The sequence below is a fragment of the Chiloscyllium plagiosum genome, chromosome 4 (assembly GCF_004010195.1).
Source record: "Chiloscyllium plagiosum isolate BGI_BamShark_2017 chromosome 4, ASM401019v2, whole genome shotgun sequence".
In the NCBI taxonomy this organism is placed as follows: Eukaryota; Metazoa; Chordata; class Chondrichthyes; order Orectolobiformes; family Hemiscylliidae; genus Chiloscyllium; species Chiloscyllium plagiosum.
The window spans coordinates 88,770,773-88,785,425 of NC_057713.1; the positions used below are offsets into that span (position 1 = coordinate 88,770,773).

The 14,653-nt window shown below is 40.2% G+C and overlaps 1 protein-coding gene across 1 annotated transcript in view; it reads right to left on the bottom strand.

Moving 5' to 3' along the window:
• Positions 1 to 8,005: 8,005 nt before the first annotated feature.
• LOC122549185 (cancer-associated gene 1 protein homolog) overlaps positions 8,006 to 14,653 on the bottom strand; it is an 87,499-nt gene continuing 80,851 nt past the window's right edge. Inside the window, exons 17-19 of the mRNA XM_043688569.1 lie at positions 9,950 to 10,051; positions 9,011 to 9,115; positions 8,006 to 8,298 (exon numbers count right to left, since the gene is read on the bottom strand). Of these exons, the coding sequence (XP_043544504.1) occupies positions 8,278 to 8,298; positions 9,011 to 9,115; positions 9,950 to 10,051 (228 nt within the window). The 3' untranslated portion in view covers positions 8,006 to 8,277. The remainder of the gene's footprint in view (positions 8,299 to 9,010; positions 9,116 to 9,949; positions 10,052 to 14,653) is intronic.

Here is a 14,653-nt window from a genome sequence, read left to right on the forward strand (position 1 = left end):
CTTAAAAAAGCTTTTACTATCCTCCTTTATATTATTGGCCAGTTTACCTTCGTACCTCATTTTTCCTCTGCGTATTTCCTTCTTAGTAATCCTCTGTTGCTCTTTAAAAGCTTCCCAATCCTCAGTCCCAGTCCGGTTGTCAGCTGGAACTGACAACCGGAAGCGGCAGAGACAAACCACTATAAATGCCGGAGGAAACATCACAGAAGCGCTTCACAGGAGGCTCCCAAACACTGAGGATGTCACCTAGACAGGGGACGAAACGTCTGCAACACAAATTCCCAGCTCGGTAAACAGAACCACAACAACGAGCACCCGAGCTACAAATCTTCTCACAAACTTTGATTACCAAAAGTGTTAGACGGTGTGAGTTAAGTGTCAACATTTGAATAACAAGCAAAGGGATGACTTATAATCCAATTAAATGAGGCAGAAAGATAATTACAAAAAAGTTTTAAAAATAAAAAGCGGGTGCTGGAAATAAATGTCTGGAATAACATGATAGATATGAGTTACATGCCCAGGATCTGACCAAAGTAATAAGTAATCCAAAACTGACCACACCGCACTGTTGCATTATCTGCAAAATCTTCTTTACTGTCCTGTTTTGACATTCATCTTGATAAATTGTTATGATCTCTCTACCTTAATTAGTTTATACAGTTTTGGATTACTTATTACTTTGGTTAGACCCCTGGCATGTGATTCTTTATACCTATCATGTTATTACAATCATTTAGTTTGTCTCCAGCGCCACCTTATTTTTAATTTTTTTGTAATTATCTCTCTGCCTCATTTAATTGGATTATAAGTCATCCCTTTGCTTGTTATTCAAATGTTAAACTTGACTCACACTGTCTAACACTTTTGGTAACCTGCAGACACTTATTATTCAACACCCACTCACACCAGTTGTATGATCTTTTGATCTCTCTGCCCTCGATCTTTCTGAATGTGTGCTCTTCTCTCTCACTACACCTGACAAAGCTTGTGACAAACCTGTTGGACAATAACCTGGTTTTGGGGTACATAAAGAAAGGGAGGGATCAAAGACACGCATTTGGAATGTTATACATCTGATGAGATCCTTTTGGCAGTACAAACAGCAATAACTGCAAAACTAAGGAATTTGTTTGGAGAAACCATGAGGGTAGGAGTGTGTTGGACAGTGACTGAAACATGTCAGGAGTGGGAAGAAAATTGGATGGGATCTGAAATTGGCTGTACACCCAAAACATTGAGTGATGTATCCCCACACCCCAGAATTTTCTTTCAGTAACAAACTTCCTGTGGCAATGATCTGGATGTCTGGAAGAAACTGATATTGGACCTTTACAGAGTTGAAATAGGTGTCTGCTGTGAAGACAAACTTGAAAATACCAAAATTGAGACCTTTCATTGTTGCCATCAGCTCTCCAACAAAATAGTTTTGAGGAGATCTTGGGAGCGAGAAGCAGCATTCTTAAAATATCACTGCACTGTATCTCCTACCCCAATGTGGCTAAGTATCTAAATTAAGAAGATATTAATGAGGATACCTTGTCGTGTCCTAAATATTCTAGATATGAGTCAGAAACAGAGGCCTCTGACACTGTGAACAAGATTTTAACTCATTCAAAATCAATTCAACACAGTTACAAAAAAGGCTCACAGTGAGTCTAAAAATGTTAGGCCCACATCCTTTTCCTTAACAGTGGAAACTTGCCCACTCCCTAAATATGTGAATAGGGTAAAGCAATGGGCGGCACGGTGGCACAGTGGTTAGCACTGCTGCCTCACAGCGCCAGAGACCCGGGTTCAATTCCTGCCTCAGGCGACTGACTGTGTGGAGTTTGCACGTTCTCCCCGTGTCTGCGTGGGTTTCCTCCGGGTGCTCTGGTTTCCTCCCACAGTCCAAAGATGTGCAGGTCAGGTGAATTGGCCATGCTAAATTGCCCGTAGTGTTAGGTAAGGGGTAAATGTAGGGGTCTGGGTGGGTTGCGCTTCGGCGGGTCGGCGTGGATTTGTTGGGCCGAAGGGCCTGTTTCCACACTGTAATGTAATCTAATCTAATCAATGTCGGCCCTCTTGATTGTAATATATTAAAACATATCACCTATATTTCTCTAGAATAGATGTGAAATGCGGGGTGAATTCCTTTGAGTGTCCCTGTTCAATCAGAACAGTGTTTTTTTTTAAACTTTCCTTCCATAGTTTTAAATTTGGAGAAAGTCCTAAGGAACTTCAGGGGAGGCAATGGTCTAATGATATTATCGCTGGACTGTTAATTCAGAGATCAAAGTAGTGTTCTAGGAAACCAGGTGTGAATCCTGCCACAACAGATGGTGGAATTTGATTTAATTTTTATTTAAAAATCTGGAATTAAGAGTTTAATGATGACTGTGAACTCATTGTTGATTGTCAGAATAACCCATCTGGTTTACTAATATATTTTAAGGAAGCAAACAGTCATCCTTACCTGATCTGACCTCCATGGTGACACACAGCATGTGGTTGACTCTTACCTGCCTTTTGGACAATTAGGGATGGACAATAAATGCTGGCTCAGCCAGCAATGCCCTCATTTCCGTGAATGGAAAAAAAACTTCACTGCATCGTTAATCCACTAAAAGGTCAATGGTTGAGGTATAGTCTACACTGAGTGTGTACTTTCAAACTGTTGAAAGAAAAACGTGGCCTCACCAGAATCACTTCTCCAATGTGTCACATGTCCAAATAGCAAAAATGCTTGTCTCAAACAAGTTCATTATCAATTCAAAACATTATATCATATGTGAATGAATCAAAAGTAGCTGATTTAAAAAGTGGATAAGTCCACTTCACACCAAATCTCTTAAATTTCCAAAAGTACCATTTACTAGATAGCGTATACTGCCAGAGACTAATCAAATAGCTAATTTGCTATTTTATTTCTTTGCTCAAATATGAATAAATAAAATGTATTTAGAAAATTTACACAATTTGAACAAGATCATTAAATGTATCAACTAAATTGTTTAAACAATTTTTGAACTGCTTTGATATCGTCTTCATTTTGTCTAGATCCTGGCACTTGAATTTCACTTGTAGGGAAAATGGTCCTGCTAAACCACTACTCGATTCTGGGTTGATCTAATAGTTGAATTCCAGAATATCTGACAAAAGAAGCTGGAAGCAATACTGACAAATGGTTTAGATATTTTCTAAATCAATCTTTTCAGAGATGTTATTACATATCTCTGAAATAGATGAGACTTGAACCTGACAAAGGTTTATAGATTTGAAGCATCAGATGTTTTTAATTAAGGAACTGTGCCAGTAATCTCAAGGTGTGGACTAATGATCTGGAGACAGGAGTGCAAATTCCACCAAAGCAGTTGAGGATCTTCACAAACTAAATAAATCTAGGTAAAACGTTGGCATCAAAAATGGTGACTATGAAAAGCCACTTTTAGAGGAGGAAATTGGCTATCCAAATCCAATCTGGTCTATTGTCACTTCTGACCTATATGTTGTGGTTGATTCTTATCTACTCTCTAAAATGACCTAGCAAGATGTAGTGGTATCAAATTACTCCAAAAGAAATCTTAAAAAGTGAACAGACCTTCCAGTACTCAGCAATGAACCATAGATGGCAAGATGCCATCAACATAGTTGACAATGCAAATTCTCTTCCTTGTCTAATTGCATTGTGGTGTGTGTTATTCTACTTGGACTGCAGCAGTTCAAGAAGGTGGCTCACAACCACCACCTTCTCAATAGGCAATAAATGCCGTACCAACCAGCAATGCCACATCCCATAACATTTTACATTTATGTACATTTTAAAATATGCAAACTTGCCAAAATTGAAAGACTAGTTAAGTGACATATTCTGTGAATGTGACCATCTTTCAAACAATATCCAAGACACTTTCATATCCGTAGGATATGTCCAAACCAAACAGTAGGATAAATCTACTAGAGTTAGCAACACAATTGGAAAAGAGTAGCCCTGAAAATCCTCTTCCAAACTTCAAGAGGGCTCATGACCCTCCTTCAACTGAAATAGATCAATTCAATTCAATTCAATCCATGTGTTAGCAAAAAAGTGGTTCAGTACACCAGAATGCAGAAAGTCACAGACCACCCAACGTCCAGCTACAGTGCTGAAGGTTTGTGCTCAAGAACCAGCCCCACATCCATACTGTTACAGTACAATAATGGATATATTCAATATGGAGGACAATTGTTCAGGTGCACTCTGTCCATAAAAAAATATCCAATCTGGCCAATTTTCACTCTTTGCATACTCGCAGTCATGAGTAAAGTTGTGAAAGGTGTCACTAACAGTGCCAATCAAGCAGCATATACTTGAAATAACCTGCTTACTGATGCTCAGCTTGGGTCTTCCAGGATCACTCAGCTCTTGGCCTCATTACAGCCATAGCCTAAAAATGGACAAAGAAAATGCTGAAATCTAGACGTGAAGTGATACTGATTGCCCCTGACATGAAGGAAGCAATGACAATTAAGTAAACCAAGCATAACTGAAGTCATATCTAAGCCACAGCAAGATGGCTGTATTTATAGAAGGCCTATCATTCACGTCATCCTTTGTTTTTAAGAACAGTCCTTGTCCCATTTCAGTCCACAATCAAAAATACAGAAGAAAAGGATATGCTCTTTTAAATCATACAATCACAAAGGGAGAAACGGTGGCTCAGTGGTTAGCACTGCTACTTCACAGTGCCAGGGACAGGAGTTTGATTTCACCCTCAGGCAACGGTGTGGGGTTTACACATTCACCCAGTGTCTGTGTAGGTTTCCTCCTACAGTCCAAACATGTGCAAATTAGGTGGATTGGCTTTGCTAAATTCACACTGGAGATTAGCACCTAATCTAAAATCTTGTTCTTTTTAAACCAATGGAATCTGACCTTTTTTTTCTGATGCATCTAGTAATCTGAGTGAACCTTAGGTAGGCACTATTTTGACAAAACCAATTACTTCAGGAGAGTGTAAATGCTTTATATTTTGTTTACCTAAAACAAATGCTTTGGGAAGTTAGGAGATTCAAGTACGTTACAACAAGCTTTCAAAGCAAAGGCGCAATTTTCCTGGTTTCTCTTTGACGGTTGATTTCCCTTGGTATTGAAGTCACGTGAGCAGAGTTGTCAGGGTTTACCACAGGGAATTGGAATTTTGGATGGACATTAATATCAAACCTAACCTGCTTCTAAAATATAAAATAATTCTGTTAAAAATGGAACAGAAGCACCATCCCAAAGCAACATATATCTATACATAGATGTAGGTTCGTTCATTGAGCTCAGTGAGCAAACCTACATCCAGAACCTCAACCTGAGCTACAAATCTTCTCAAAGCACGCTAATACATCTATAAATGACAGCGAAACACAAGTTTCTGAAATTTTATTTCCATCAGTATTGTTGAACAAAAGGCAATTTTATCTTAAAGCTTTTTTGTAATGCATTTATTGAGACAATTTGCAAGAATACAAATTAAAGGGATATGCAATATTTATACTGTACGACTGACTCAAAGTCCACTTGCCAACCATAGAAGCGTTCAATGGTGAACACACACATTAATGCTGATTTATTGTTAACAGCCAGGCTTGTTTAAATTTGAAACTACACAAGTTGACTGATTTTGAAACACCAAATGACTGGCACCTACGTGTCCTTGATATGTATGTACCTGTCAGGCAGGAAAGAGATGGTCGTGTGAGGGAACCTTGATTGACGAGGGAGGTTGAACGTCTTATAAAGAGGAAGAAGGAGGCTTACATAAGGTTGAGGAAACAGGGTTCAAACAGAGCAGTGGAGGGATACAGGATAGCCAGAAGGGACCTGAAGAAAGGGATTAGGAGAGCTAAGAGAGGGCATGAAAAATATTTGGCGGATGCAGGCACCCAGTCTTCTGAACTGCTCTTACATTTATGTGGCCAATCCAGTTGAGCTTCTGGTTAATGAAAACTTCCAAGATGTGTTAGTGGGGGATTCAGTGATGATAATATCATTGAACATTGAGGGCGATGGTTAGATTCTCTGCAGTTGGAGGTGGTCATTGCTTGCCAGTTGTTTAGCACCATTAGTACTTACCATATGTCAGCCCAAGACTGGATATTGTCCAAGTTTGCTGCATTTAGACATTATCTGTTTCAGTAGCTGAAGAGTTGGAAATGGTGCTAAAAGTTGTTTCGAATATAGAACATACAGCGAAGTAAAGGCCCTTTGGCCCTCGATGTTGTGCTGACCTGTGGAACCAAGCTGAAGTCTGTCTATCCTACTCTATTCCATTTTCATCCATATGTTTATCCAATGACCACTTGACTACCATTAAAGTTGGCAAGTCCACTACTATTACAGGCAGTGCATTCCATGCCCATACTACTCTGAGTAAGGAAACTACCTCTGCCACCTGTCCTATATCTATCACCCCTCAGTTTAAAGCTATGTCCCCTCATGCTAGCCATCTCCATCTGAGGAAAAAGGCTCTCACTGACCACCATATCTAACCCTCTGATAATCTTATGTCTCAATTAAGTCACCTCTCAACCTTCTCTCTAACAAAAACAGCCTCAAGTCCTTCAGCCTTTCCTCACAAGACCTTCCCTCCATACCAGGCAACATTCTCGTAAATCTACCCTGAATCCTTTCCAAAGCTTCGACATCCTTCCTATAATGCGGTGGCCAGAACTGTACGCAGTATTTCCAAGTGTGTACAGTTGGATCGTCAGTGCATCCTGTCTTCTGATCTAATGATGGATGCGTTACGATGAAGCAGCTAAAGATGGTTAGGCTAAGGACACTAACCTGAGGAACTCCTGCACAGATGCCCTGGAGCTGAAATAACTGATCTCCAAGAACAATAAACATCATTTTTTGTGCCAGGTATGACTCCAATTAATGGAGAGCTTTCTCCCAAACTAAGCATCAATGACCAGTTTATTGTTAAGCAAGTGCTGCTTGATAGCATGGATCAAGTGTAGACTGATGAGGTAGTAATTGAGTGGAAGGTATGGGGAGATGTCAGGGGTAGGTTCTTTACCCAGAGAGTGGTGTGGGCATGGAATGCGCTGCCTGTGGGAGTGGCAGAGTCAGAATCATTGGCGACCTTTAAGCGGCAATTGGATAGGTACATGGATAGGTGCTTAAGCTAGGACAAATGTTCGGCACAACATCATGGGTCGAAGGGCCTGTTCTGTGCTGTATTGTTCTATGTACTTTGTAAAGTTAAAACATGTGCAGTGCCTGTAACATTTTCTGTCCATCTGCAAAGACATGGCTCTATGTACATAGATCCCAGTAGATGCAAGTGTGTCACATCGAAGGGCCTGTTCTGTGCTGTATTGTTCTATGTACTTTGTAAAGTTAAAACATGTGCAGTGCCTGTAACATTTTCTGTCCATCTGCAAAGACATGGCTCTATGTACATAGATCCCAGTAGATGCAAGTGTGTCACATTACAAGCCCAGTCGAAAATCTTAAATTGGTTCTCAGTGTAATTCCTGCACATTCAAGATTATCCAGGAAACATCTCATTGCAGAATCAGTATCTCATGTTAGACACTGCGTTGTGAGTTTTGCAAATACGGACTTGTTTGGAACGGTTGGTACTTTACTTATTCAAAGAGCCAAAATGATACATGCTGTGTGATACAATCCGCCGCTCTTTGGAAATATGACCTACATACGTGTTCTTTGCAAGATAAGGCTGATGCACTTGCATCCATCTTTAGCCAAAAACTCCAAGTGGACAAACCATCCCAACTTTCTCCAAAGGACCTCAGCATCACAGTAGCCCATTTTCAACCAATTCAATGCATTTCATGATATCAAGTAATGGCTGAAGATACTAATACTGCAAAGTATAAGCCCTGACATTACCTGGTATTAGTCATAGAGATGTACAGCATGGAAACAGACCCTTCAGTCCAACCCGTCCATGCCGACCAGATATCCCAGACCAATCTAGTCCCACCTGCCAGCACTTGGCCCATATCCCTCCAAACCCTTCCTATTCATATACCCATCCAAATGCCTTTTAAATGTTGCACACCCTGAAGATTTATGTTACAGGAGGTTACACCCGTAGCCAAGCTATCCAATATAGGGAGAGAAGAACTAAACAAAGCAGTCCTGTGGGTCCTGTTCAAAACTTGCCAAAGATAATTCTTATGATTCTTGTGCTGGTCAGAATGCTACTTCTTAGTCATCCTTCTTCGGATACTTCCACTTGTTTGCAAGAAGATGGTGTTTCAGTTATACAATTATGCTTCTAAGTATGCTTCTTAATTTAAAAATTGGAGCTCCTGAAAGAAAAATAAACTTTTTTTTTTAGTTTTAAAAGTAGTTTACTGCAGAGAATGGAGAGATTGAGTTTCTCATTGGTAAAGGCCTGGTAGCTCCTCACTACCTTGATCCCGCGCACCTGCACCCCACATCCCACACACACCCCCCCACAACAGTTCAATTACTTGAGTACCAGTCAGAGATTGTTAGTAGCCAAAGGCCTTCTGTTTGTAGACTAGTGACCATTTATCAACGACAATCAGCTTCTTGTTGCCAACTAAAGCTCCATCTGTACACAACCTCTTGCCTCCAGTTCTGCAAAAGTTGTAATAAATCACAACTGTACGAGAAGTGTTCACAGTCGTTACAGATTACTTTCTTTCAAACCACGCAGCAATTCTCGGTTTTTAAAACAGTTCTTAAATTTAAAACCACAAAAATAATATGCCATGGTGTTTGCATTTGCTTTAACACTCCCAATGCAAAACCCAAGATGCTAAGAGGACAAATCAGGAGTCCAACTGTTCCTCCAAATTTCTCACATGCTTTTAACCTGAAGTTTTATCAGAATGCTAAAAAAACATTTCTCAGAGAAATAAATTCAGCACTGTTATCTAGGAGGTGCATCTTGACACAAGCTGAAGTAAAACCTAACACTGTTCTACTGCCGGAAGAAACACCAGTTATCAGCACAGAATTAAACATTAACATAACCTTCATGATACAGAATACCTTGTATTGGAGGTCGTTCACATAAGTGTGGAGCCTTATATTTTCGGTTGCAAGCAAATTGAACTCATCAGACGATTTCCCTTGATTATATTTCAACTTCACTGCCTGAAAATGAGTTCCATTATTAAATTTATAGAATACTGACAGTAAGTGAAAATGTGTTATGGTCATTTATGCAATCATATAATATTCCAGGAACTATAAAAACTCAATAATCCATTAAATCTGTTGAAGATCTAGAATTTTCAAATTTATCGGAAAGATGAAAAACCTTGGGATGCATTTTCCTCTGCTAGTCTTAACAAAATAGAAATAGAAATGAATATAAAATACTTCACTTTATACCCTTTGTGCTAACATGAATAAAGACAAAATATTACTTTGTTTCTACCATAGTTTTATGAACAATGCGGTTGTGTTACCATTCCGTGCTATTTTCAAGTTGAATCTGGGGAACAACTGTATGCTGTGTTTAAATATTTTGTGGCACAACATAGCTCATGGATATATGCTGTTGGATAAATTTGTTATTGTGAACACTCCACTGCACTATCCACACACATCTGCTTCAGGAGCAAAAGTAAAGTAGGATGCAACCACAAGGAGTAAGGAAATAAATTTCAGCAATGAAATGAAAACAGGGCTGCACATCTGATATGGCTGGAAGTAAAGTATTATAAATGGAAGGTTTTATAAGGTTGACTCATGCACAAAATTACTTTATCTAAATTCTCAAATAAAAGATGTTTATACAATAGGATGATTTATATACTCAAAGTTACAGAAGGTGCTGCATCATGTTAAATTTGTAGCTAATGAAGAGCATTTTAAACATATTACAGCCATATGTTCAAATTGGTCACAAATTTTCAGTACAGCATAAATTACTTTGTGTAAATGTTTCCTTTCAGAAAGCCAATATTAATCTGTTTTTTTTACCTTGTCCTGCTTTTGATTACACAATGTAACAGCTTTTGTCTGGCAGTAATCTTCAGTATATTTATTGTCCTCTCCTGGGTTAGGTTTGTGTGCATTCACATCCTGTAAAACATTAATTATGCACCCAAGTTAATTGAGGAAATAAACCGTGACCGATAATGATTGTTTGGAAGCAAATATAACAGTTACTGGACAACTGAGAAGTAGGCTTATTTAGTATATCTTCACTGCTAAATTTGTCAGTATTTTTGGAACTCTTGACTAATCTCCTCTCACCATATTTTGTACAGTCTTAAGTTTCTTGTTTCCTGCAGCTGACCACCACTCCCTAATCCTAAATTTTGAGTTAGCACATTGGCTTGATTATATGGCAATGTGGAATGGGCAAACACTAATCATTCTTTCTTAATGGCACTTACACCAAATGGATCGCAGTGGTTCAAGGTGGTAACTCTCTATCACCTTCTCATTGGTAACGAGGGATAGGTAACAGATGCTGGCCCAGCCAGCAATGCCCACATCTTAGAAGTGAATTTTTAAAAATCCTCGTATCACACAATCCAAAGATGTATTGCAACTCTTTGCAAAGAAACATGTTTTTTCCCCCCTATTAAATACAACCCATAGACTACACCAGCTTTACATCACTTGTCTTGTCAATTAAGGGCCTGCATAGGCTATGAGATATAGACAGCCACTTCAAAATGTCACTAGCTTTCTAGGATGAAAGGTGCCCTTCACTCAGAGTTGTAGGAATGAAGGGAAAGTGAAATGAGATTAGGAGGATTATGTTTGAAAGATACCATCATCCCCAACGACTTCAGACCAGCCTCCAGCTATGGCTTCATGGCTATTTAACAGAAGCCATAGGTTCCTCCATGACTGTGCTCATCACATACTGCTGTGCTCAGTAATGCGTCAACTTGTACTACAAGGGAAGTGGAGGTGTGTGAGTTCAACCTATGGCTTTGATGGTCGAGTAGCTGCCATTCTCTGTATGCTGACAGAAGTGGGTGTCAGATTTCCACCAATGCTAAAAATGAGACGATGATATGAATGGTTAATATAACATATAATTCACAATTGATAAAGACTGTTAGTAATTCCATCTCATGCATTGAGCAGTAACTGAGACTGGTGGTTCAGCTCTTTTTAAACTCATGCAATTAATTTGCAATTTTGCGTTCTCTCCCTGTCCGCATGGTTTCCATAGGGTGGTCTGGTTTCCTCCCACAGTCCAAAGATGTGCAGGATAGGTGGATTGGCTTTGGTATACTGCATAGGGATATGCAGGTTAAATGGATTAGCTGTGGTAAATGTGGGAAGGCTGCATCTGAATGGGATGCTCTTCAGAGGGTTGGTGCAGACTCGACAGGCCTCTTTCTGCACTGTAGGGATTCTATGTCATTGGCTGGGCTAGCACTTATTGCCCATTTAATTGGTAGTATATAGTATTTTAAAGACAAATTTACTAATCTTGATCAGCCATAAGATCATTAAAGTTTTGTGAAACTGCATTGTAATCCTCGGGTTTGAGTTTTGACATTAACCACCATAACTATCTGGTCCCATTGCTTCTGTACAGTTTGGCTGGAGCCTACTCTAGTCTCCTGTGCACAGATCACACCACTGTTCCCCTCCCCTCCACCAACACACCCTGGACTGGCACAGGAGTAGCTTCGAGCACAAGCTAACCTGTCGCACTGTAACTCATTCTTCATCCTGCACAGCACAGCCTCAATTGTTGTAGCACCTGAATTAGCCAAAAGGTGCCTTCCCTCAGAGATGCAAAGCTAGCTTTAAATTGTACAGACTAGCTGAATTATGCAGCCACACAAAAGCACATTTTGCACTGGTTCCAGGGAGAATTCATGCAATCTTAATAAGGCCCGGGAATGAAACTCTAGCCCGCCCTCCAGATCAGAATGCTGTTAATGGGGGAAAGGGAGAAACCTTCCATTCAATTACCTAAGGTTTAGTGGACAGTAACTGCATTGGAATGATCTCATTTCCCTGGGCTGGGTATATTTAGAGAGGTCAACTATCAGGTATAAAATATACACCTGTTTTCTTGATCAGCCCCTTTCAATATGGGAATTAGGGTGCTTTGACAAATAGTTTTAGGTTGGAATTGGAGGACAATAGGCCTGGGTAGAATATTATGTTCTCAGTTCCACAAGTTGGAACCAGAGGCCTTAGACAGGCAAATGCTGAATTATTCTAACCAACTAGAATAGACAGATTCCAGAAGGTCCTCAGGTCCAGCCATCTTTAGCAACTTCAAAGTCCATTAGAAATGGGCAACAAATGCTGAATAATGTGAAATATCCTGGGCCTTGGATTTTATAAGCAAAATTCTTCAGCTCAGTAACAACTACCGTTTATACTTGGGTAAAAGTTGATCTCATGTCAGAGTCGACCCTAGTTCTGGAATCCTGGAATTTTCCATATATCTCATGTAAAGGTCAACCCTAGTTCTTCACAGATAACAGATCAACATTTGAGAGTCATGTTACTATGAGGAAATGAATTTTCTTTTTTGTCTATTATATGTTTTGACGTACAATTCACACCAATTTGGTGTGAAAATTTAAGACGCATCAGGTCAGAGTCAAGTGACAAACCTCCCCTTGTGTGCAGCTTAGCTAAACTCAGTTCCCCTGTAGCACCTGCGGAATACAGTCATATTACTCTAATTCGTTGTGGTTTTTTTCCTTTATTCGTTTGGAGATCAATTGGGCTTCTGCTAATGATATGGTAATTTGAACTGTAGCATGAATTTCAGCTCCTAGAAAGCAATATCCAAGTAATAGACAACCCCATAAACTTAATCTTGAAAAATAATCTAAAAATATTCTACTTTTACACGAGTATAGACAGTAAATCAGTAGCTTGGCAATTTCTCTTCACCTTCCTTTCTCTTTCCAATCTTTAGTGCAAAGAGAGCTAACTTGTACATTACACTGTGATAGTAATTCATACCTAAAAATGTCTCATTTGTGCATTTATTGATCTATTATTCTGCTGTTAGTTTCACTTTACCAACCTTCCACACCCCAAAGAGAAAATTAAATGATGATTAACGTCATAACATTTCAACATTAAAACATAAAACCAGAAAATTTCAGCAACAGTAATTACGGAGTTCCAATCTTCTACTGGGTCTACAGCAAAATACTAGGTTTAATTTCTGTCTATGTTTGCTGCTCTTCAGTCAATACCTCTGCACTTTTGATTGCCAAATCAAACCGTACTGCCTGTTCCTCGCTGCAGAATACAAGTCCTCTACTCCAGACTTGCATGACCCATTTGAAAACTCTGCTTCTGGTGCTTTCCTTACTTAGGACAATTGTCCAAATCAAATGTTTCAATAACAATCTTCATGGTAAGGAGTTGCACAAAGTGAATAAGCTTTTGCTGCGAAGTGTGTTCACTGCAAAATGGATTTGGATGATAAGAATTCGAAGGCCTGTGAACAGCAACATATTTCTTCCTCATACCTTTGTTCAATCCTCAAAAATACTTGCAAGCGGACATCAGAGCTGCCCTGCTTTTGCCACAGGACTATGCCTACATCAGGAAACTATAAGAATTCATTTTGTTCAAAGTTTGTGTGAAGATTTGTAGCTCGGGTGCTCGTTGTTGTGGTTCTGTTCGCCGAGCTGGAAGTTTTTGTTGCAAACGTTTCGTCCCCTGGCTAGGCGACATCATCAGTGCTTGGGAGCCTCCTGCGAAGCGCTTCTTTGATGTTTCCTCCGGTGTTTATCGTGGTCTGTCCCTGCCGCTTCCGGTTGTCAGTTTCACCTGTCCTCTGTAGTGGTTGGTAAATTGGGTCCAGGTCGATGTGTTTGTTGATTTCTGGTGAGTTGTTGTCTGAGCGTGGCTGTTGGTTAGTGTGCCGTTATGAGTCCTAGGGGTCGCAGTAGTCTGGCTGTCAGTTCCGAGATGCTCCTGATGTATGGTAGTGTGGCTAGTCCTTTTGGTTGTGGTATGTCCTCGTTCTGTGGTCTTTCTCTTAGGCATCTGTTGATGAAGTTGCGCGGGTATCCGTTTTTGGCGAATACCTTGTATAGGTGTTCCTCTTCTTCTTTTTGCAGTTCTGGTGTACTGCAGTGTGTTGTGGCCCTTCTGAATAGTGTCCTGATGCAGCTTCGTTTGTCCACTACAGCGGACAGCTGAAACGGACAACCGGAAGCGGCAGGGACAGACCACTATAAACACCAGAGGAAACATCAAAGAAGTGCTTCGCAGGAGGCTTCCAAGCACTGATGATGTCGCCTAGCCAGGGGACGAAACGTTTGCAACAAAAACTTCCAGCTCGGCGAACAGAACCACAACAATTCATTTTGTGTTTTAAACAGCAGTCGCAGTTTTAAACCCACAGAACTCAGCAGCTGCCGGTCCGCCCACGTGACCGGGAGATAGGAGACAGAGGACACATCAAATCCACACTAGACCAACACTACCCATGACTCATAGCCCAAAACTCAGGAATTAATTAATATGGAAACCTATCTCCTAATCACATCAAGAGACTGACTGAAACACACCCATACCCATCGATACAGAACCAACCTGACACAAAGGACAGGCATCCACCAGACAGGAACAGACAGACCAATACACACCAACACCCCAAGGGAACAAAGGGGGGTGCTAGCCCCTGTCCTCACAGAGAGAGAGACAAGCAGATAATACCCGGAC